This window comes from Neovison vison, chromosome 14 (assembly GCF_020171115.1).
Source record: "Neovison vison isolate M4711 chromosome 14, ASM_NN_V1, whole genome shotgun sequence".
NCBI lineage: Eukaryota > Metazoa > Chordata > Mammalia > Carnivora > Mustelidae > Neogale > Neogale vison.
This window is the reverse complement of record NC_058104.1, coordinates 10,456,620-10,479,979: the sequence shown is the minus strand read 5'-3', so window position 1 is coordinate 10,479,979 and position 23,360 is coordinate 10,456,620. Positions and strand designations below refer to the sequence as shown.

General features: G+C 61.1%; 2 protein-coding genes across 4 annotated transcripts in view; both read left to right on the top strand.

Moving 5' to 3' along the window:
• DTX2 (deltex E3 ubiquitin ligase 2) overlaps positions 1–16,817 on the top strand; it is a 35,181-nt gene extending 18,364 nt beyond the window's left edge. For 2 of the 3 annotated variants that reach the window (XM_044234082.1, XM_044234083.1), the window contains exons 5-11: positions 4,101–4,201; positions 8,731–8,871; positions 11,575–11,648; positions 13,009–13,167; positions 13,749–13,910; positions 15,104–15,193; positions 16,176–16,817. In XM_044234082.1, the coding sequence (XP_044090017.1) occupies positions 4,101–4,201; positions 8,731–8,871; positions 11,575–11,648; positions 13,009–13,167; positions 13,749–13,910; positions 15,104–15,193; positions 16,176–16,403 (955 nt within the window). In that variant the 3' untranslated portion in view covers positions 16,404–16,817. The remainder of the gene's footprint in view (positions 1–4,100; positions 4,202–8,730; positions 8,872–11,574; positions 11,649–13,008; positions 13,168–13,748; positions 13,911–15,103; positions 15,194–16,175) is intronic. The other variant, XM_044234084.1, reaches the window with a different exon arrangement.
• A 1,540-nt stretch (positions 16,818–18,357) lies between these two features.
• UPK3B (uroplakin 3B) lies at positions 18,358–22,493 on the top strand. The gene is made up of 6 exons (XM_044234085.1): positions 18,358–18,589; positions 18,712–18,861; positions 19,085–19,322; positions 20,502–20,581; positions 21,395–21,524; positions 21,946–22,493. Exons 1-6 carry the CDS (start codon positions 18,502–18,504, stop codon positions 22,103–22,105), a joined length of 846 nt encoding a protein of 281 aa, XP_044090020.1. The 5' UTR covers positions 18,358–18,501; the 3' UTR covers positions 22,106–22,493.
• Positions 22,494–23,360: the final 867 nt, after the last annotated feature.

The window sequence follows — 23,360 nt, the reverse complement described above, 5'->3', positions numbered from 1 at the left end:
GCTCAACCTGGGTAAAACCTTGGCTGTCGGACTGTCCTGTGGCCGGGGAAGCTTTCAGAGTAGGCAGTAATGCGCTGAGCTGCCGGGTTTGAGAAAATTTCCTGGTAGCTGAACTTGATCCCTTTAAGCACCAGAACTTGTGTGTTAACGATGTTGGACAGAAAGCTTTCCAAATGTGTCATGCGCGGTCTTCTCTAGTAGAGGGTGTGGTGGCTTAACGTTTTGATGGCTGGAGGTGATGATCGAGCCCGGCTATCTGTTGCCGCTTTGGTGTGGCTAGGCCTGGGGAGGCGTGACCCCGCCCTGAGTGGCCTAGGATACGCCTCTCCCAGTTTGCTTCTATCTGCTCCGTTTTTTGCTGCTGCTGTTCTTCCAGAAGCGATCCCTCCTGTTGTCCGCCTGGCTTGCAGGCTCGGAGTGCCAGGGCGAGGGGGCTTGAGGGGTGCTGACTGGCCGTAGGCCCTTGGGTCAGCTCTGTTCCCTTGCCATGTCTCTCCTTTCCCCTCCTAAGTAAGATTAAGGATTTGGGCTGGGAAGTCTGAAGTTCCTTTTGCTCTAGTATTACGGTTTTCGGGATTTCTGTGGGGGGTGCCTGGCGGCCCTTCGGCTTTCCAGTATATCCCCTTAACTGCTCTAAGAACAGGATAACCGTGGACATTGGTCTTGGGCTGCAGATTAAGCCTCACAACCACCCTGAGGACCTTTTGGAATTATTCTCGTCTTGCAGATAGAGAATTTGAAGCCCAGAAAGGGAACTCCACCTGGCCAAGGGCACGCAGCTCGGAGCAGAGGGGGCGCTGGAAGGGGGGGGGTAGCTCCAGATTGCACATCTAGGGCTCCTTATAGGGTACCTGCCGGCAGGGCTTGCTTGCTGGTGCTGGCTCGCTGGCCCGTGCGGAGCTGGTGGGAGGCATTGCGTTTCCTTGCTCCAGCCTCCCGCCTCTGCCCCTTGCCTGGGACTGCTACGTGCTGCCTCTGTAGAACACTGAGGTCCTCATGTCTCATGTCCTGAGCGCCATTCAGAAGCTCCTAGAGATAGTCCCAGACAGGAAAGCCAGGTTGGGCCTAGTAGATAGACCCACGAACAGGGGAGGCTGCGACTGGAAGGTATTCTCGGAGAAGGGCACTCCATGGGGCAAATAGTGCCCATGTTGGGGAACATTCTGGTCGTCTGGGCCCTTTGAGGATGGTGGAGGGGGTCGGTGACATCTGAGGTTCTGTCCATCCTGAGAGTCCCCATCTTGGGAACCGCTGTGTCCTTTTACTGCTCTCGTGACTGCAGGGAAGCATCTGGGGGAGGAACTGGGATGAGGGGTAGGGGAAGTGGCAACAGTGTGAGACCCACAGACCTTAGTCACAGTTCCTGGCCCCAGTTCCAGGGTGAGCTTCCCAGTGGGAGCCTTAATGCCTGTCTGCTTTCTGCTCCAGTTCTTGGGGGTGGAACCTAAGGCCTTCTCCTTCAGATATGTGCCTCTCCCCAGCAAAGGAGGACCCCGCTTCTGGGACCCCCTCTGGACCAGCAATGAGTAACCCACTAACGTGGGGAGTTGTCAAGTCAGGCTTCGGCTTTCCGGCTCCCTGGCTGAGGGCTCAAGCTCTGTGTCCCCTGCAGAGCTGGTTTGGGAGATGGAGGATGCCTGGAGGATCTCTGTCATCTGGGACTCCTTCACTTTTCCAGAACCTGAGAATTGCAAAGACTGTCAGAGATGATCCACTGACCTTTTTTTTTTTTTTTTTAAAGATCTTTATTTATTTATTTGACAGATGGAGATCACAAGTAGTTAGAGAGGCAGGCAGAGAGAGAGGAGGAAGCAGGCTCCCTGCGGAGCAGAGAGCCCCATGCGGGGCTCGATCCCAGGACCCTGAGATCATGACCTGAGCCGAAGGCAGAGGCTTCAACCCACTGAGCCACTCAGGCGCCCCCTACTGACCTTTACAAAACCAAAGTGGAGAGACAGGCTTGGGGTGGGTGGATAGGGTTTGCTCCAAATTAGATGGTTTAGTGGGGCCAGAAGCTTCACTGGTGCAGGTGTTCTGCACGCCCGGCTTTTCCGCAGCATTATCAGAGCTCTGCAGAGTCAGGTCTTTTGTTTTCTTGGGCTTGAGAATAGTTGAGGAGGGCAGGAAGCCCTGATCTGGGTAGTGCCACACAGGTGATTCTCTTCTGGGAGAACAATCCAGAAGTGAAAACAAAACAACCTCTACTCAAACAAATATGGGAGTGCCTGCTCTGCTCCCAGCCCTGTGCCAGTGGGGGGCGGGTAGCGGGGGGGCCCTGCCAGCTTTAGCACCAGCTGAGTGTAAGGTTCTGGTTTGGATCACAACTGGCCAGCTCCATGTCATTTCCATCGGCATGACCTGTGTCCCCTGGGCTGGTGGTGGGGAAGGATCTGGGGCAGCTTCCAGAAGCGCTCACTGTAGACCAGGCAGGTTGTTGGTTTGCTGGCGGCTGCAAGGGCAGCACAGCAGATCGGAGCTGTCCGTCATTTCCCGAGCACCATCCTGGCTCCAGGCTAGGCCAGTGGGACAGAGGAAAGCAGCCCAGCCCTGTCCTTGGGGAGTTCCAGTGTAGGGACTGCGAGAAAGGGTTTCATAAACCTTCTCACGGCGCCATCTTTAACGTGGGCAGGGATGGACCAAAGACACAGGAACTGGGGTGGCAGGTTGGCGGCGGAGGGGTTGTTTGCCAGGCATCTCAGGCCGTCTACACCAACCATTCTCCAGTGGGGGTTGCTCCCCCCAAACCACAGTGGCATAGATTCATTATCACTTGAAAAATATGATGGCTTAAAACCAAATGAATGACCCAAATATAGTTATTATGGGAAGCAAGACTCTCATTTAAAAAAAAAAAACTGAATTTTTTTTTAAAGATTTTATTTATTATTAGAGAGAGAGAGAGCGCGCATGAGAGAGGGAGAAGCAGACTCCCTGCTGAGCAAGAAGCCCGACGCGGACTCGATGCTGGGACTCCAGGATCATAACCTGAGCAGAAGACAGTCGCTTAGCCAACTGAGCCCCCCAGATGCCCCCAAACCCTTTAATTTTGAACTAATTTTAGATTTACAGAAAAGTTACAAAAATAGTCCAGCAAGTTTGCATCACTCCCTTCCTCGACTTCTCTTGTAAAGCCAGACAGTTGCCATCGGGGGGACGTTGCTGTTAACCAAGACTTTTCTCGACTCTCGCCTTGTTTGTCCACTGCTGCTCCCGGTTCTGTCCCGGGATCCTGTGGGATCCCGCCTCCCATCCAGCTGTCCTCTCTCCTCCCCATCCTCCCTTCAGTAGGAGTTTCGCTGTCGTTATCGCCCGTGACCTTGACCCTTCTGAAGAGCTACTTTGTCGAATGTTCCTCAGTTTGGGCCTATTTGGTTGCTTTCTCATGCTTGAGGTTATACCGTGCGGCAGGAACCACAAAAGACGTGTTAACGTCCTCAGAGCGCTGTTTCTTGGGGTTGCTGATGCTGATTGGTCATATTACCAGTGATACCAGTCTGGAGTACACGTTAGAATGGTTTCTGCTGGATTTCCCCTCTCCAGGTACCATAGAGCCTTCATTCCGACAAAGCTGGCGAGCTCAAAATTCTTTTAGGATTGTCTTCAGAGTTTGAGTTGCCCAGAAAAAAACACTTTTTTTGACAGTTAAGGCTTCCTTCTTGATCGTTTTGCCAACTGCCGAGTCTCACTGCCCAGCAGGGTTCTTTCCCGTCACAGCTCCGGCCTTGCCCACCGATGCTCTCCCTGCCAGGGCTCCGTCCGCCCCTCCGCCTGGCTTGGAGTTTGACTCTCCCGGCTTGATTGTGGCCGTGACCATGGGCCAGGCTCTGGGCTTCACATCCTCAGTGTTCAGCTTTTCTAGGTTAATTGGAGTCGGAGAGCGGTGAACTTCACATTTCTTTGCTCCTCTTTCCAGGTATCACGGTCTTTCATTAAAAACAAACAAAAAACCCTATAAAAAAACCCGGAAGTCCTAGCTCACACAGTGGTGGCCGCCTGGAGTGAAGCTGTAAAGGGTCCCCGTCAGCACGTCGGGCTGGCTCTGGCTCTTGTTTCCGCCAAGTTGGCTCCTACATTCAGCTTTGTTCTCTCTTCTCCCTAAGTGCCTCCCTCCCCGGCGGTCCTGTGAGCAGCCCTGGGAGCGTCCCCGCCTCGGTGCCTGTGCAGATGCCGAAGCCCAGCCGGGTCCAGCAAGCCCTCGCAGGTAGGCACGCTACTGGGTCCTGGGTTCCAGAACAGGCTGTGTCTGACAGGGCAAGACATGGAGGCGGTGGGAGAATCCGCGGGCCGGGGAGGAGACTGTGGGACGGGCGTCTGATTACCCTCTCCGTTCTCATGGAAAGCCACAGCGGCTCCCGGTGGCGGGGCCAGTGCCTCTTTTCCGCGATGGCATGTCCTCAGTGAGTGAGCCTGTCTCTCGGGGGGGGGCGGTCTGCCTGATGACAGTGGGTCCCCTGGTGTGGACCTTTCCCCATCTTTGAAATTTCCACATCATTTTATTTATTTCTTTCATAAAGTTTTTGTTTATTTGGCAAAGGGCAGGAGAGAGCAAGAGAGCGAGCACAAGCAGGGGGAGCAGCAGAGGGAGAAAGAGAAGCAGGCTCCCCGCTGAGCAGGGAGCCCAATGCTGGGCTGGATCCCAGGACCCCGGCATCATGACGTGAGCCAAAGGCAGACGCTTAACTGACTGAGCCACCGAGGCGCCCCTCCATGTCACTTTAATTATGGTTCACGTCACTTGTCTGTCCTGAAATGCTTTATGCATTTCCCTGAAGGGGCCCCCTGGGGAGCTCAGCTGTTTGGCTGGAGTTCTGCTTCGAATAAGTGACTTTGCGTCCACGTAAATCTTCTGTTAACCAGACACTTTTGAATTGTTTTAAAAATTCCTTTTATAGGTTAGGGAGTTACTGAAAGTTACTTTTTAATAAGTGGGAAAAGCCAGGTGTCATAGAAGGGAGTATAGCAAGGTTGCAGCAGGGGACTGAGCTAACCCGAGTCTGTGTGTTGAGTGAGTCACTGTGGTAGCACAGGGGGTTCGAGGGGACAGGCCTGGGGCAGGGAGACCCGTGCAGAGTCTGACTTCATGGCTCAGGGGAGCCAGCCGGGGCCTGACCGCAGGCCTGGGCAGTGGTGGAGGTAAGAGCTTCTGGCTTGGTGAGCAGGTGGGTCTCGAGAGGGGAGGAGTGGATGGAGGCCCGGTGTGTGGCTGTCGATGTTCCCGAGACACTCAGGAGGGACTTTGCATGTATCTTCCTGCATTTCTTCCCAGGAACAGCTCTTCGAGGTAGGAACTTTCATTCCCATTTTATATCTGAGGAAACTGAGCCTCAGAGAGTTCCAGAAACTTCTCATGATCAACCGACCAGCCCTTGGCAGAGCTGGGACTCAGCCCCAGGCATTCCGGGCCCCAGGACCTGGGTGGTCAGCAGTGTCACGCTGTGTCGCTTCCCAGCCCGGTGGGAGCATGGGGAGGGGCAGGGGTGCTGCTAGGTTGTAGCGGGGCCGGGCCCCGGGGGCAGTGGGCGTATGGACGTGCAGTTCAGAAGAGCTGTCTAGGGTGCGTTGGGGTGGCCTCTGCCCCCTTGGGGTGGGTGTATGAGCTCACAGGGACTGCGGGTGGGATGCCGGGAGGGGCCCTGGAGGGAGATGGAGGGACCAGTCAAGGGGGTGGTAGGAGCCAGGAGAGTGAGGCCCTCTGGACCCTGCTTCAGCCGCTCAGCCATCAGCCCTGTGCTGGGGCAGAGAACGGTGAGCAGAGAGGTGGTGGCCGCGGACTTCCTGCCCAGTTAGGTCTTCCTGTGGGCTTCTGGTGGGGCGGTGCTCACTGGAGAGAGGTTGTGGGTGACCAGGCGTGGCGGGCACATGGCTGAGCCCCATTCAGCTCTGTAGTCGCTGAGGCTTAAATACAGACGCTATAAAAACCTTCCTAAACGCAGCTCCGAAGCGGTCCGGGATGGAGTAGCACTCACTCCCTTTCCTCTGCTCCCGAGGCTGAGGACCTCTTAGCCTGCATCCCAGGGTGTCCTCCATGTCCCCTGTCCCCTTGGCTCTTACATCAATCCTGGAGGTAGGCGGGTCTTTTAACTTCCATTTTATTCACTGGGGAAACAGGCCTCGGAGATTGGGGAGCATGGTCCCGGCCAGCAAGGAGTGGAGACCAGAGCCCGTGGCCAGATGCCGCCTTCTCTTAACACAGGCTCTGCCTTGGACCTCTTGGTGGGAGCTTGAGGTGCCGGGGAAGGAGACATCCCGAGCCAGCCCAGGAAGTAGGGTCTGGAGAATGTCTTCTTTCCCTGAGCCACGTTTGTGGATTCGAGATACTCAGGCCGCCATGAGGTGGACGGGGAGGGTTTTGCGGGTGGGTTTACAAACCAGGGGTGACGCTGTGGAGGGACTGGGTACCCTTCTGTGTGGGCGGAGGACAGTCACAGAGGAGCCGCCTCCAGGTCAGGCCAGCAGGGCCTCGGGTGACAGCCTCTCTGGCTGCGGCCTGGCCCAGCCCTGTCCTTGGAGTGTCTGCGTTGCTTGCTGCCACAGCCTGCCCAAGGCCAGGCAGCCAGGGCCGAGTGGAGCTGGGAGGCAGCTCTGTAAGACCGGTCAGAGGCTGGGCGTGGGCCGGACCCCGGCCACTAGACAAAGGGCCAACTCCCAGCGTCCGAAAGGAGGTGTTTGCACATCTGGCCGCTGCGGGGGCTGCTCTCTCTGGGGGTCCAGCGGATAAGTGGGACCCTCTCAGACAGCTGTGGCTGTGCGGGCTGCTATAGTTATTTGAGGATGTTGGGATTTGGCGGGGGGGCTGTCCCTAAGCCCTGCTGTTGGGAAGACGTGACAGCCCGCTCTTGGCGTTCCCACCCAGCCCCTGTCCATGGGGTGTTGCTCTTGCAAAGTGTGGGTTTGGGGGGATTCTCGCACTTGCTCCCGGGAAGGCAGACCCACAGAGCAGGGGCCCCTGCTCTGCAGGCTTCTCCGTTGAGATTTCTGTGTCTGGGACTGGAACTCGGGGGCGGGCCCTGCCCTGACGAGGGCAGAAGCCTTGTTCGTGCCGGCCTCCCCGAGGCTACCCGGCAGCACTCGGGGCTATGCGGGTTCCCCAGCAGACGGATTCTGTGCACCTGCTGTGACCGGGCCCTGACCTTGGTGTTCAGCGCGGAGAGGACAGCTGTCACGACACCGATATGCGAGTCCTTTCAGGGAGTAAGAAAGCTAACCAGGGTGAAGGACACAGGCGGAAGGGACGTGGCCCTTTCAGGTGGGGTGGTCAGGGAAGGGCTGCCTCCTAGCTCACGCGTGGCGGAAGTGGAGCAGAGAGTGTTGGGGGAGGAGGTCATGGTCAGGGCAAAGGCCAGGGTTCAACTAAAGCAAGCATTGCTCCTGTCCCCTCCATCGTTGTGCCCCCGGCCCTCTTCCCTCGCCTGCTGGTCCTGCGGTCTGCCTGACATTTAGTTCAGACCCCCTGCTGAGCTCAGGAGCGAGCAATGTGGAGATGCTGGTAGCATTGCGTGGCCCGATGAGCAGGTGCTGGCGTGCGGCCTTGCTCTTCTGGTGGGTGCTTTGGGGTCTGCCGCGAGTGCGCCCCGCCCCGCCCTGCTCCGCTGTGCTGCCCAGGCTGCTGGCTGGCCTCTGCTTCTGTCCCTGACTGGGCACGTTCGCCACTTGGAGTCTTTGCTCTTAGAGGCCACGGGGGCAGGTCTCCCCTTACCCGCCTGCATCACCTCCAGAGTGGGCAGCGCCCTCTGCCTGGCCCACCCAGGGTCCCCACTTCCTGCCCCAGGCTGCCCTCGGGACCCAGAGCCCGAGCCTGATTCTGAGCGCTTGGAAAGGCTCCCTCAGCCCGTGGCGGAGGGGTCACTGAGCGAGACGGACGGTGGGGAGATTGCACAGCGAGGCAGGCCGAGGGTGTGGCAGGAGCTGCGGCTCCCGTGGGAGACCGTGCTATGTTCCAGGGAGCACCAGGGCCTCGGAGAGTGCCAAGGGAGCGGCAGGCGGTGAGGGTCCGCCTAGGGTGTGTGTGAAACACCAGGCTGAGGAGTGAGGCCTCCCCCCATGGGTGTGCCCACGGTGCTGCCCTCCAGGACAGAGCAGGCTGTTTGAGCCTGGACTGAGGGCGGAGACGGGAGTGGCAGCCCAAGACCTTTGCTGCTCCAGAGGAGTGGCCACAGAGGCCACGGGGAGGCCTGTCGGGGAGCAGGCCCGAGGTCAGCATTCCTGCTCGCCCACCCTAGCGATGGCACCAGAAGTATCTAGAAGGGCCAGATGGAAAGCAGATAGCACCCCACTGGAGGGAGGGTGACCAGGATCCCAGAGGGCATGGCCAGGGGGAGCACAGGGGGAGGACTGAGCACGAGACTCTGTCCGTGTCTCCGTAGCTTGCCCGCGTCCTTCCACGTCACCCCTTTGCTCTCCTAGCACCTGGCGCCGGCAGCTCCTGCCTGGAATGGCATCGTGGCCCCCTGAAGCAGAAGGCCTCGTCCCGCCCCCTTCCCCGCACGGGAGTGCGGGCCAGCTGGTGGCTCGGACAGACCCCTGTGGGGATCTGATGAGCTGGGCATTTCCCTGGTTCCTGGCCTGGGGCTTTGCTGCCTCGAGCGGCTGATTCCTCGGGAAGATCCGCGGGTCCTGCTGGCTGTTCACGGTGCCACCTGGACTCAGCCGGGGTTTGTGGACGTCACATGCCGAATGACTCCTTCTAACGTTTCTCCCTTCTCTGCATGTCTGATCTCGCACCCCGTGTAGGCATGACGAGTATTCTGCTGTCAGCCATTGGACTCCCTGTGTGTCTTAGCCGCGCACCCCAGCCCGCCAGCCCTCCCGCCTCCTGTCTGGCCTCTAAAAGTCACAGCTCAGTTAAGAGATTGAGGAAAATGCCCATGAAAGGTAGTTCCCGCTCACAAGTGCTCTCTGGCCTCTGCTAAGCCTCCGAGTCTTGCTGCCTCTGACTCTCCTGCATCGATCGCTCTTCTCTGACCCCCACGGCCCTTCTCTGCTTCCTTTACCCCAGGGGAGGGGCTCAGTGCCCTTCTGCCTGCCCTCGGCGCGGAGGTGGGCCCTGGAAGCCACTTTCCCCCGAAAACCCAGAGTTCAGCTCCTGTCTTCTGGCACAGCTGGAGTGTGAGGGGCCTGTTCTTGAGGACTCTGTGACGTATAAACACAAGCGTGGGGTGAGGCCAGCTCGGGATGGGGGTGACTCTGTCCCTCTCAGCAGGGCCAGCATGCATCTCAGGAAAGGGCCCCGGCCCTGTCTGGCCACCACGAAGGGCTACTTCGGAGGGGTCCCGCAGTGGCGCTGCCCTGCCCATCACACGGCTGGGGAGGAAGGGGTTTCAGAACCGTGGCAGGTGCTGTGGGTTTTAGCCAGACTTACGTAAAGGGGCCTGTGGGTAGTGAGTTCTAAACCTGCCATTTCGAAAGCTGATGCTTCCGTCTTTGGGCTGGAAACGCACAGAGCACGGAAAGCCCTGTGACCCTGAGTGTGGTGCAGTGAGCAGGGAGCTTGGCCCTGGCCCAGCCTGCTTGGGTTCCAGTCTGGGTTCTGGCTTCATGTCCCACGCTGGTGTCTCCGTTCGCGAGCTGGCATCTCCTGCTTCGCAGGATGGTAGTGGACGGAATAAGAGCACACATGAGGCGCCCAGCACGTCGGCACAGGGGGCCTGATCGTGCCCACTGCCTGCCTAACCCCAGCCCTGCAGGTGGCAGGGAGGGCCAGGGAGTGGCGGGGCTTTACACCCCGTTCCCCACCTCACCCCTATCCCGGCAGCTGGGCAGGGCGGGCCCAGAGCTTCCGGAGACACTCCGACTTGCCTGGGAAGAACACAGGCTCTTGGCAGACACTCATCCTCCTTCGTGGGCTCAGATGTCCCTTTCTTGGGGCTGGTGGTCCCCTGGCTGGCCCCCTTAAGAAAAGTGTGGCTCCTGGGCTACCTTGGGTTCTACAAGGCTGTCCGGGCAAGGGCGGGTGGCGTGGAAAAGGATGCTGAGCCAGACCCCACCAGAGGTGGGCCCGAGGCTAGTCCTGGTAGATGGGGTCCTGGGGTCCCTGTGCTTTTCTGAAATGCTTCTCCCCCCACTCTGAATAGCTCCTGGGATGGCTGCCAGTGCTGGTGGTCCTTGTGCTTTGGCCTGGCTTTCTCCCCAGTGACCAGTCAGTGGCCTAGAAATCTGTGTGTATGTGTTGTATGTGATGGGGGAAAGGTGCGTGGGTGTGTGTGTTTTGAGGGGCTGGGGTATGTTTATGTGGGTGGGGGGTGTATGTGTCAGGGTCAGGGCCGTTTGTGTGTGGGGGTGTGTGTGAGGTGGGTGGAGGTGCATTGGGGGTGTGAGGTTTTGGGGAGACGTTCGGGGGCTTGTCTCTGTGTTGGTGGGGTGGTGTTCTTTTGTCTGTAGCTGCCTCTCACAACACTCACAGTCTGGGTCAGGATGACGTCTCCATTTTTAGGTGAGGGGAGGTTCAGGTGATACGCTTCGGTCCCTGCGTGACAGCCAGAATAAAACCCGAGGTCGCCGGCTCCCAGCCTCTGCTCCCCTCCTCGGCGTCCCCTGGCCTTCTCTGGTTTTGAGGGCCCTTGGCTGTGGAGCCCTCAGGCTTGTCTGTCTTGGCAGCCACACCCGGTGGCTCTGAGCTCAAGTTCAGGCTGGGGTCCCTCTGGTGACAGGCTCAGAGCGGGACCTGCCCAGCGACCCCGAGGCAGGAAGAGGAGCTTTCCCCGGCTGCACTGGTCTTCCCTGGCCATCCTTTCTGCTCCCGCACGGCTTTGCTGCCATTCTCTGTCATTCTGCTGCTGCCTCTGGCTGGAGAAGCCCTGGGTCTGCCCAGGTCTCCCCCAGCTGGGGGAGTCTCTCGTTCTGGGGGCGTGGGGGTGCCCGTTTGGGGCCAGGCTCAGGGTTGGTGCCGGCGTGGGCCAGCCTCCCAGCTTCGTGCAGTGGACGGTCTCGAGGGACCGGGGCGCCCCTCTTCCTGCATCGGGGCTCCTTCCCGGACTTGGCGTGTCGCTGAGACCCCACAGTCAGGGCCCGGCGAGAGAAAAACCAAGGCTTGTCGTGACCACGTCCGTGTAGCATTGTCCCCAGTCGGCGTGCACACAGATGCCCGCCGGGCAGGCACCCGCTGCACGTTCAGCTCCTGGACCTTCTCTCGCCTTGACTTTCTCACAGGAGTAACGGAGGTTGGGTGAAACCGCGGTGCCGGGACACACTCCACAGCAGTTTGTGGTCGAAGCTGCCGTTTGACTTCTCTGTGTGTCCTCGGAAGAGCCTGGGCCCAGCCTCCCGAGCGAATGTGTGTGGGGATGTGGTGCAGGCCCAGGACGCGGCTCCTGAGGGCTGGGCCCGGCAGCTGTCTCCGGTCCTCCTGCGTCGCCTCCAGGGCTCCTGGGGCCGGGCCTCCCGCGGGTGGACCCATAGGGCTCTGCCCGGCCGAGCTCCGAGCGTCCGCGCGGACGCCGCTTCTGTCCTCTTGTACGCTCGCCCCTCTCCGGGTCCCTCCTGGCAGCTTGGGCCTCTCCCTTGTCTTCCTTCCTCTCTGGACTCCGCGACCCCAGTGCGTCGTCCTCGGGACACCGCTGACGCTCTTCTCTCTTGCAGGAGGGACTCCAAAGCCGGAGCCAGAGCAGGTGATAAAGAAGTACACGGAAGAGCTGAAAGCGGCCCCAGATGAGGCACGTGTCGGGGGAGCCGTGCTGCTTCTGGTTTGCCTTGGAGACGAGGGGTGGCTCCGGAGGAGGGGAGCAGCCTTTTCTCTGCTGGGCGGGCACTAACCGAGGTGCCGCTGGGTGCCGGCCGTGCTCCGGGTCCTGCGGTGTGAACTCCCGGCGTCCCGGGGCAGGCAGGCCTTCCCAAGGGGAGGTGGCCTGGCCTCAGAGGCCTGCGTTCTGATCTTAGCTGCGCCGCTCACGCGCGGTGGTTCTGACCGGGGCTCCTCACCAGGCCTCCGCGTGGCCCTCGCCCTGTGCCATCCTGGAGACCAGGGATGGGAGAGCCCGCCCCGCTCTCCGAGGACTGAGCTGGGGAAAAGCGAAGAGGCTTTGTCCCCATAGCGGTCCTGCTCCTCTGGCTATGGGGAGAACCGGTTGGCCTTGCTGTCATTGCGGGGCCTGCCAGACCCTCATAGCAGCTTCGGTTGGACCCAGGCTTCTGTGCTGAGCTGTGTTTTGGGGGCTGCTGTGCCCCTGGTCTCTGATTTGAGTGGAGAGTCCCAAGGACTCTGGGGCAGGGAGGGGTGGGGTGGGTCGTGGGTTAAAGGGCAGTCGTGCCAAGATAGCATGGAGGCCTCTGCCCTCTTTTTCCCGCAGCTCTGGCTGGTAAAGGGTTAGTAACCTGGAGGTTGTCCCCGTGTCTCCCACCCTCCCTCCAGCGCTGTCTGTGCCCCCAGGGGACAGCACACCAGTCTCTGTTCTTACCTTCACCTTGTGCCCCCCACCCCTGGCATAACTGGCCTGCTCTGCACCAGCCTCCTGGCCCCCAGGCTGCCAGCTGGACAGCCCCCAGACAGCTGTGATAGTGCTGGTAGCCGCACCTTGAAGCCCCTTGGCAGGGTCCCCTGACAGGGGAGACAAAGTCCTGCTCCCGAGCTCGGCCATCAGAACCTTCGGGATCTGGTTTCTGCTTCAGGACATTCTCTTCCCTTTCCCTGCCGTGCCCGTTCCCGTCCTTGTCCACCTTGTCCCTTTCCCCTGTGACAGCCAGCTTTGTGGCCCTGTTTTCTCCATTTCCTGCCCTGCTATATCCTGTCTTCCGGCCAGTGTCTGCTGTCTTCAGCTTGTGCTGCTGTCAGTGCTCAGGCCCCTGCCGCCCCTGTGCTTGTGGCCGTCTGTCGTCCCCTCTGCTGTGATGGGCCCTCTGATGGCGTAGATCCTGGTGATGCATCTGTCTTCCTGCCTTTGGACCAGCTGACTGAAGGACTGACTGCCCGTAATCTTGGTGTTTCGGCAGCGAAGGCCTTTTCCTGTTAGGACCCCCCCCCCGCCCTGTGGCACAGCGGGCCGTCAGTGAGCGTGCTCTGTGCTGGTCTCCCTCCAGGACTGCATCATCTGTATGGAGAAACTGGCTGTGGTGTCTGGCTACAGCGACGTGACCGACAGCAAGACCATTGGGCCAGTGGCCGTGGGCCGCCTCACCAAGTGCAGCCATGCCTTCCACCTGCTGTGTCTGCTGGCCATGTACTGTAACGGGAACAAGGTGCCCGCGCGTCTGCCCCCGGGGGAGCGGGGTCACCTGCCCACAGTCCTTCCCCGCTCCTGCTGCTGTTCTGCGGGGGGCCCGGGACACTCTCGGAGGCAGCGTCGAGCTATCTGTGGGCCTGGGCCTGTGGCAGGATGGAGGTTGGCCGCCGGAGGGGTGGAGGTGGCAAGTGACCCCTGACCGCTGTCCTTTGGTGGCACTTAGCCGGAATGGACAGAGGTTGGGAGGACAGGGAGGCAGACCTCGGGGCATGGCGTGGTCTCTCCTGCAGCACCCCCTGGGCCACCCTGCGCCAGCCAGGGGGCCTGTGCCAGGCGTTGACTGGGCCTGGGATCTTTTGTTGGGTCTGAAACCTGTTCCTCCATGAAGACTTTCGTGCACCGACCCGATTTGCCTACTCGATGCTGGTCTCCCGGTACCTCGCCCCCGTGCCGACCATCTCTCCAGGAAGTGGTCGGGTTTCTGTGCTGGCGGGGAATGGGGGGGGGACGAGCCGGGGATCTGCTGTGGGGCAGGGGCCATGCTAGACGCTCGCTCAGGGCCGCCGGCTCAGTCTGTGGTGCTCTGCTTTGTCTCAGGACGGAAGTTTGCAGTGTCCTTCCTGCAAGACCATCTACGGAGAGAAAACTGGGACCCAGCCCCGGGGGAAGATGGAGGTCTTCAAGTTCCAAGTGTCCCTCCCCGGCCATGAGGACTGTGGGACAATACTCATAGTTTACAACATTCCTCACGGCATCCAGGTAAGGGGCCCTGGCACGAGAGGAGCCTCCTTGGACCGTCGTGGAATGGGCCCTTCTCGGTCTGGGCCACTCTTCCTACGCTGCCCCTTTCCCAGCAGTCCAGTCCCTGGGGCAGTCGGGAGGCACCAGTCTCCCGATTTCAGGCTCTCAGGAACCAGGAGGCACCGGTGTCTGAGGGTAGAACAAGGTTTTAGGGCTGCGGAAGCAAAGAGATGGCCTTCAGCCCTTTCCTAATGCAGGGAGGGCATCCTGGAGGCGGAGACGTCGTAGCTCGACTTGTCCCGGGTGGAAGACCAAGTATCTAAAGCAGGAGCAGTGCTTGTGTTGGGGGCTGAATAACAGGGGATCCCCCAGGGCAGGGAGGTGCCCGCAGGGAGGAGGCCAGCTTGGGAGGCCAGCTCAGTGGCCAGATCCAGGCCTGCTTTGGGTGTGGTGGTGTCGGCTCTGATGGCAGGAACAAGACAGGAACCCGAGCAAAAGGTCCCAGGGTCCTAGCAGAGACCCAAATAGGAGCCCTAGGCCCTCCTGGTTGGGCCCGGGTTGACCTCAGAACTGGTGGCAGGTGGTCAAGGTCCAGGGCAGTGGAGACCAGGACCCACGGGGGCCCGTCTGTGACAGGTGGAGTGTCCCTGTTTTGTTCAATCATGTGCTTTTCCGTGGTTTCCCTCCATTTCTTCTCAGTGGGTCATAGTGAATTTTAAAAACATCCCTGACAGCCTCAGAGCCCCGGAGCAGGGGGAGTGTGGAGGTGTGTGGTGCCTCTGAGTGGCAGAGGGCACAAGCAAGGACCGTCCACGGTCGCCGAACTGTTTGCGGTCCCTGCCTCGTGCCCCGCTGCAGGCCCGTCTTGAGCGCGGGGTGAGGGCGTCCGGAAGGAGTCGTGGCCATCATGGCCACAGAGCCCAGTGCCTGCAGGGGCACCAGTGGGGTGGGAGTGTGTGTCCTGGCCTTGGAGGAGTTCCAGTCTCACTGGGGAGGGGTGGGGCGTTAGCAGGAGCGTCTGATGCCAAACCGAGTGTCACGGGGTCAGGGAAGGCGGTCACTGAGGGAGGCCGTGTCACATTGCGTCTGTGACACGGATTGGGATGGTCACGGGTGTACAGATAGCCCCGGCCAGAGAGGCAGAGGGTGGGCTGGGCTGCTGGGCACCTCTCAGGACCCTCCCAGGCCCAGTGTCTGTGTTCCTCCTGCAGGGCCCGGAACACCCCAACCCTGGGAAGCCATTCACCGCCAGGGGATTTCCCCGCCAGTGCTACCTTCCAGACAATGCCCAGGGCCGCAAGGTGAGGCAGGGCGCCCCGGCTGGTAGGGGCCCAGCTGCCTGTGGGCGGTTGGAGCAGGTGGGTGGGTGGGGAGGGCCCAGCCTGGTGGCCCTGCCAGCTCTGCCCTGCTCACCTGCTGCTTGTTCTTCTGGGGCTGCTGGCCCTGCTGGCCCCTCCTTCCCGCGGGTCGCTGTGCCTTGGGCACGCTCCCCCGGGAGAGATGACTGGAGAGGAGGCCTTTTCCAGCAACCTCTCGGGCCAGGTCACCTGCCCTTCGGTCAGGCTAGCGTGACGACATTGGTGGGTGGGGGCGGTGGGGGGAGGAAGGGACAGGAGAGGACTGGGAGACTGGGACGGGCTGCGGAGCTACCTCAGGCACGGGGACTAGGGAGAGCGTTTCCGGCAGTCGGTGGGTCTGGCTGGAGGCTGGGAAGATTCTGGGGGAGAACCAGAGCCCGGTGTGGAGGCAGTGGGGCGTCGGGTGCCCCTAGGCCACCCTGGGTGTTGCTGATGGGGGGTTTGAAAATGCTCCCTCTGGCTGCTGTGAGCGCGCCTGCGGGTAGCTGAGGGGTGGGGAGCGGAGAGGCGCTGGTTCTCAGACTTGGACTGTGGGCAGGGTTAGCCTGGCCCCAGGTGCGGCTTGAGCGGCAGAAGGCGGCACCCTCCGATGTGGGGGGTCCTCTTGGGCCATCGGGTCAGCAGGGGGAGTTCTGGGAGGGGTATCAGGACTGGCGCTGGAGGCTGGGGACCCCAGCAGATGGGGCTCACTTGGGTTGGGTCACTTAGGAGAGCGGCCAGCCTGGGCCCTGCCAGCGGTTCACGGTACAGGTCAAACAGACCGGGCAGGTGCCCGCTGTGCCTGCCCTGGTCGCCCCTGGTGGGGCAGGTCAGACCAGGGAAGGGGAGCGGCCAGTGGGTTCTGGCCCCCTGCTGCCCCCTGGGGTGAGAAACCCATACCAGACTTGCTCATTAGCCCCTCCCCCTTTCCCCTCCCCCACTGCAGGTCCTGGAGCTGTTGAAGGTGGCCTGGAAGAGGCGACTCATCTTCACAGTGGGGACGTCCAGCACCACGGGAGAGACGGACACAGTGGTGTGGAACGAGATCCACCACAAGACGGAGATGGACCGCAATGTGACAGGCCACGGCTACCCGGACCCCAACTACCTGCAGAATGTGCTGGCTGAGCTGGCGGCCCAGGGGGTGACCGAGGACTGCCTAGAGCAGCAGTGACCCCCCCCAAGCCTGGCCGGGCCCCACCCTGCGCCACCTGCCTGCCTCCAGCCACCAGCCGCCCCCTCCCCGCGCTGCTGGCTGGGCTGTCCCTGGGATGGGCAGACAGGAAGGTGCCTTTCCTCGGAGCCTGCGGTGTTTGTCGGGGGGCCTGCCTTCTGCCCCCTCCTCCCCTCCAGGCCTGGAGACGCGTGGGAGTTGGGCAGGCCTGGGAGTTCTACTCGTGGGGGCTTACGATGCAGCTACCTCAGAGCGTGGGGCCCCGCCCTTGGGCTGCTTTGGGTCCGTAGTGCCGGGGGCCCGGCGTGGGGTGTGGCGAGGCTGCCCCATCGTAGCCCGGGCAGCCGTGGTTCCGGGTCAGCTTCTCATACCTCAGATGTTGTGTTTGCAATAAATGCCCTATAGCCAAAGTCAGCAGGCCCTGGTGTGTTTGTCGGCGGAGAGGCTGCGCATGTGCACACGCGCGTGTGTGCTGCTAAGTCCGAGCAGGAGGGGACCCGCCCACTGCCCATTCCACCTACATGCCGCAGTGACCAAGGCTGCGGTGAGGCCCGAGAGCCCCACCCCCACCCCGCCGCCCTGAGCTGGACTGCTGCCCCGGCCCCTGACCCCATCCTCAAAGTTCTAATTTCTCGACCCTCTTAGGAGGAGCCAGTACCCCGGCCCGGGGCTCCAGGGACACCGGCCGCATCCTGAGTGGGCCAGGGGTACTTTTGCCTCCATTAATCCCCTTTTCCCCACAAGAAAAAAAAAGTTAAAGTCTATTTTGTGTGTTGGTCTAAAGATGAGTATATTATATGTTAAAGCATTTTTCTTCCGTCTATAAATTTGAATTTTGCAGCAGCGGGGCCGGGCTGACTCAGTCAGTGGAGCTTGTGACTCTTGATCTCAGGATCTGGAGTTCGAACCTCATGTCGGGTGTGGAGATAGAGGACTTAAAACTAAGATTAAAAAAAAAAGGTAGTTACCCTATGAATCAGCGATTTCACCCTTAGGCGTGTATCCAAGAACAGAAAACAGGTCCACACAAAACTTGTACGTGAACGCTGGCGGCAGCGTCATTTGTAACAGCCAACAGCCCAACTGTCCGTCCGCTGAGCAGCCGGGAAACAAAATGCCTGGTCTCCGTACAGTGGAGGGAAAGTTCTGGAACCCTAAGAACAGAGGCTGGTCACAGGCTTCAAGAGGACGCTAAGGGGAAGAAGCCAGCCCTAGCTTGCCACTGGTGTGATTCTGTCCATGTGAAGTGTTCAGGACAGGGAAGTCCGGGGAGGCTGAGAGCAGATGCCTGGTTGCCTGGAGAGCGGGGAATGGGGAGGGACTTCCAATGGGTACAGCGTGTGCTCTCGGGGTGATCCGCACGTTCCGAGCTGAGTGGTGGTGTTTGCGCAACCTTGTGAAAGCCCGCTGAGCAGTACACTTGAAACGGATGAGTTTTATGTGAATTATCTTTTTTTTTTAATTGTATCTTATAAAAAAAATAGAACCGAAAAGAGTCAAGTAAGTGGGAGGCTTGTCAGCTGTCAAAGGGCCTTTCGCTGACTCCGGACTCTTGTTAGACAAGAACGTGGCCTTGTGCAGGGAGGGCATGGAGATTGGCCCCAGGGCTGGAGCTGGACTGGTCAGGTAGGGCTTCTGCATCCCGCAGCCTGCTCCCACTGCCTGGGTGGGGACAGAAGGCCAGAGGGCGGCTCCTGGCACCTGGGGTGCAGGAATCTCAGGCATGTGGCCCTGTGCCCATGTTTCCAGAGACTGGGTCCTCTCTGGGGTAGAGAGGCTGGCCGGGACCCCAGTTCAGACATGGGACTCGGGGGCTTGGCTGGCATCTGGAGGTCTGGGGGGCATCCCCCTCGGTCCTGGCATTGGGCCCTGGTCCGAAGCACGCTACAGGCCTGCCCAGCTCCCTTAGGGTAGGCTGGGTGAGTGGGAGAGGGTGGGGCGCGTTTACATTTTCAGGTCTTTCCAGACCTCAGCCAGCCTCCCGCTGCTGCAGCCGGACTAACCAGCTCCTCCAGGCGCTGGGGGCGGGTGTGGCAGGAGGAAGCCCGATCAGCCCCAGGCTGTGGATGTGGGAGAAGGGCGAGCTCAGGGGGCCATCATGGGGTTCCCCCAGAGGCAACCTGGCCTATCAGGGCTGCTCCTCCTCGCGTGGGCACTGGCCTGGCCCCTGCCTTGTATGAGCTTGGGTGAGTGGGGGTCCTGGAATGAATTCACTTGGCCGGACCCAAGGAGCTGGGACACACCCCCACCCCCCGTCAACAGGGGAGAGCAGGTTCCAGGACCCTCATGCCTATTTCTGTGGCCACAGAGCTGATCCCCTACACACCACAGATAACAGCTTGGGACCTAGAAGGGAAGGTCACAGCCACCACGTTCTCCCTGGAGCAGCCTCGCTGTGTCCTGGACGGGCTTGCCGGCGTTGCCAGCACCATCTGGCTGGTGGTGGCCTTCAGCAACGGTGGGTCACGGTGTGGGTCTGGGGTGGCGGAGGAGAGTCCACGGTGGTGGACCAGGCATTGGGCTTTATCCTGCTGGGCTCTGAGAGGGCGACCAAGTTACCTGATTTGTGCCTGGAGGGAGCCTCTGGGCCCTGAGGCACGGAGGGCCAGGTTCTGGGGGGCCTTGGACCCAGCAAGGGGCTAGGCTCCCTAGCCCCACCTGTCTGTCCCTTTCTCCCGCAGCCTCCAGAGACTTCCAGAACCCACAGACGCGAGCTGAGATCCCAGCCTTCCCACGGCTGCTGACGGAGGGGCACTATATGACACTGCCCCTGTCCCTGGACCAGCTGCCCTGTCAGGACCCCGCAGGCGGCGGCAGGGACGTCCCCTTGCTGCGGGTGGGCAATGACCCCGGCTGCCTTGCTGACCTCCTCCAGCCGCCCTACTGCAACAGCCCGCTCCCCAGCCCCGGACCTTACAGGTGGGTCACCTGCCCGGATCCCGGGACAGACAGGGGCTGTGCTGGGGGAGAGGGGGAGGTGAGCGGCCTCTCCCAGCCTCTCCCCAGACGCTTCCCCTTCACGAGCTCTGGTTTAGGCCTCTGTGGGCTCAAGGAGCGCTCGTCCCAGCTTGGGGGCCGGCAGAATGCGGCTTTTCCGGGAGGCCTCCGGGACAGGGCTGGTGGGGACAGACAGGCTGGGGGTCTCAGGCCCAGAGTTGGGGACTGGGTGGGGGCACTGGTCTGCAGTCACTAGCCCCCAGGCAGATCTGGCAGGAATGTAAGCCCCCAGCGAGCAGACCAGCACCCACTTTTTCAGGTGAAAGAGCTGAGGCACAGGGCGGCGAGGGTTTGCCAGGGTTGCGGGGGGAGCCAGAGTGGGAGAGCAAGTGTCCAGATGGCAGCAGCCCAGGGTCCTCAGGGAGTCCAAGCAGGCCGAGAAGACCAGCTCGGGGCGCGGGGAAGGTGGGCTTGGTGCGAGCAGGACCGGCCCTTCCATCCACAGCCTCCCTGTGCCCCCTGCCTGGCCCCCGACCCTACAGCACTGCCCTCCCACCTCCCCCCTGCCCACTTCCTGGCTCGGCCTCCTCTCACCTCCTGCCCCTACCCCCAGCAGCCACCAGAGCTGGCTGCCCTCCGTGCCTGCCCTTCTAGGTCCCTCCGCACTCAGACGCCTTCAGGGCTCCCCTCCTGGAGCAAAGATACAACCTGAGCTCCTATGCGCAGCCTCTGGTGCCCTCTGTGCTCAGCCCGCCTCCTCCCCGGGATCCCAGGCTCTGAGCGCACCCTGACCTCACCCCTCCCTCTCTCCCTGGACCTTTGCTTAGGGTGCCAGAGCCTACCGGGGGGCCTTGTATGGCTTCCTAGACGCCACTTGGCCAGCTGTTTTCTCTGGGAGTCCTGGGGTTCCCGGCTCCATCTGGCCTGCTGAGTCACCCTGAGGACTCTGCATGTGACAGTTAGTGACTGGGTCCCTCTAAACCGGATGGGGTTTCTGGAGAGCAGCGGCTCAGACACACTGGGACCTGCTGGCCGGGGTCGCTGTCGTCAGAGCGGTCTCAGAGGAGCCCCCCAAGAAGAGCCTGGCCCAGAACCGCCTGGAGCTTGGCCGCTGTGGGCAGGCAGCCGGGGCTCTGACCTCCCCCCTTCTCCTCTCCGCAGGGTGAAGTTCCTCCTGATGGACGCCAGGGGCTCACCCCAGGCCGAGACCAGGTGGTCCGACCCCATCGCTCTTCACCAAGGTAGCCCTGGGGGTGGGGGGACTGCTCTGGCTCCTGCCTACCCCTGCCGACTAGTCACCCCCTGCCACCACAACACCAGGGAGCCCAGGGACCTGGACGCAGGATCCAAGTCCAGCCCCTCCTCCAAGCAGAAGCTTGTGCAGGGGAGGTGGGGCACCGGGTCAGCCTCACTGGCAGAGACAACGGGTCTGTCCCTGCTCAAATGTTGCCAACGCTCAGGTGCCCAGGTCCCAGCCCAGTCGTGGGCAGAAGCAGCCTTCCCCTCCAACGCCAGCCCTGGGCCAAGCCCTGCAGGTGGAGAAGGGCCGGGACATGCAGGAGGCCAGGGTCAGAGTCAGGGCCGTGGGTTCTGGGAGATTTCCCTCAGCAGGGCCCGGGATTCCCCCGGTTAAGGAAACTGCACTTGAGGGGAGGCCGGTGTCCGCTGTGAGGGACACCTGGGAGGCAGGCTACAGAGGCTGGGCTGTTGGTGAGGGAGGGGAGAGGGGGCAGAGGGGGTGGGGGTCTTGTCGTCTGAAGGCCTTGAACGCCAGGCTCCAGGGAGCAGGGCAGCCACGTGGTGGGTCCTGAGCTCTGCTGCAGCTCTGCCCGCCGTGGGCAGGGCCATGGGCGGGCACATTGGCAGGAACAGCCTAGAAGGGGGGACTAAGAGGCCAGGGCCATGGGGGGTACAGGCCGACAGGGCACAGATGCCTGGCTGAGATGGACAGAAGGGAGGGCTCCGTAGGCTCCCAGGCCTTGAGAGGCAGCCTGGGTGGGGGAAGGGACTGCCCCGGGGTCACGGGGCAGCCTCTGAGCGGCTGCTGTGCGCAGGGAAGTCGCCAGCCTCCATCGACACGTGGCCAGGGCGACGCAGTGGTGGTATGATCGTCATCACCTCTATCCTCTCCTCCCTGGCCAGCCTCCTGCTCCTGGCCTTCCTGGCAGCGTCCACCGCACGCTTGTGAGTGCTGATAGCCCCGGGGCCCCTCCCCGACCCTGGGGGGTCCCTCCCTTCTCACTGGTCCCAACGCCTGGGACGCCCCCTTTTCAGGGATGTTCCAGAAATTTCCACCCCCAGTCTGCCTCACCTGGAGGGCAGGGAGGTGGCCCAGCAGCTCCTCGGAAGCCAGGTTCAGAGAAGGGGTCACCTCCCTCTGCCCTGCCCTTCACTCTGCCCTTGTCCCCTGCCCCCCCCACCACCACCTTTCTCCTCCTGGGCCTGTTTTCTCTCCAAGGAGCCCTCAGTCACTTCAGAGACCTGATACCGGGGTAGTCAGGGCAACCACCTGGAGGAGGTGGGCCAGGAGCTGCTTCTAGAAGGAAGGAAAGGGAGAGACTGCAGGAGGACCGGGGACCCAGTGCTGCCTCCTCTCCCCATCCAGCTCCAGCCTGTGGTGGCCGGAGGAGGCCCCGGAGCAGCTGAGAATTGGCTCCTTCATGGGGAAGCGCTACATGACCCACCACATCCCACCCAGCGAAGCCGCCACCCTGCCCGTGGGCTATGAGCCTGGCCTGGACCCCCTCCCCAGCCTCAGCCCCTAGCCTGGCCCTTGTGGCTGGGGCGTGTGTGGCTGTGGCCAATGTGGGGGCAAGGACGTGGTAGTTATTCCCAGCCCCTGCACCCTCCTCCTCACCCCTGCCTACAGTCCCACTGATGTAGGACAGATGTCAGGGTTCTAGACGTCTTTGGTGCAAAAAGGGGGTTTTATTCAAGCACAGGGACAGGACCCATGGGCAGGGAGAGCGGCACCAGGGTGGTGAGGAGTGGCCCGTTATATATACTTTCGAGTTGGGAGGGCTTAGAGAGAGCGTAAGTCTCTAAGGAATTTTGGAAGCAAGGTCTCCAGGGTCCTGAGGGGGCTAGCTGTTGTTAGGAAAAGGTCATTTATTACTGTTTAGTAAAAACTTTCACGAGATTCTTCGATGTGTATCTGTGTGTCATATGCTTGGAGGATAATTGCCAACGTGTATCTTGAGGGTTTAGAGATAAAGGAAGTTGCCAATGAATTTTTATGTGTAAAATAGACTTACGGGGTCCTGGGGGGTCAAGCTAAGATTGCCCTTTGCCCTTAGCAAAATGTCAACATCCAGGCAGCTGAGTCCCCACAGGAACGTCACTCTGCCCCTTTCAAGGACTTGTCAGTGTGCTGTGATTAGTAAGGAAATTTAATAATTTTTCTTCTGCCTTGGTTTCCCGCATCACCAATGCTAGCGGCCCTGCCTTTGCCTTTCCTGTTCCGCCCTCCCCAGGGAGGATCAGGGAGAGGCTAGAGGTAATGTGCAGAGGCCGCCCTGACCAGGAGCTTCCAGGCTCCGGGAGCGGGGTGCAGGGAGCCTTGCTCTGCCCTGTGCAGGGGACAGGGCTGGGCCCACAGAGTGTACCCGGCCTGAGCCTCCCTCTCACCCCATCCCTGCTAGCGTCCAGCTGTTGGCAAGGCCGGTGGTTCTTGCTGTGGCCACACGGGGGCGCCGACGCGCCGCAGCCGTCCAGCCCCGCACATGCGCACTCCCATTCACAGAGCGGCGGGACACTGGGGGCTGGCGGGCTGCGGCAGTGACCCAAAGCAGAAGAGTAGCCGCCACTCAGTGGGGTCCCCGGAGGTCAGGGCTCCGTGACTTGTCCACCCCCACCAGCCGCAAGACCTCCTCCAGGTGCAGGCGGAAGCAGATTCATATGCAGTCAGGAGCTCAGGCTCCAGGGTCCTGGGTGACATGGACCATGGGAGCCAGCCCCTTGGGGCAGCCACTTTTGAAATTCTGAGCTATGGAAGCTGGGACCGTCTGGGGCTCTTGGAAT

Bases quoted from the DNA above. Each gene is read 5' to 3' on its own strand.
- UPK3B (XM_044234085.1), top strand. From the start codon at position 18,502: ATGGGGTTCCCCCAGAGGCAACCTGGCCTATCAGGGCTGCTCCTCCTC. The intron at 18,590-18,711 runs GTGAGTGGGGGT...CTGTGGCCACAG, and splicing joins CCTGCCTTGTATGAGCTTGG to AGCTGATCCCCTACACACCA. The intron at 20,582-21,394 runs GTAGCCCTGGGG...TGCTGTGCGCAG, and splicing joins CCCCATCGCTCTTCACCAAG to GGAAGTCGCCAGCCTCCATC.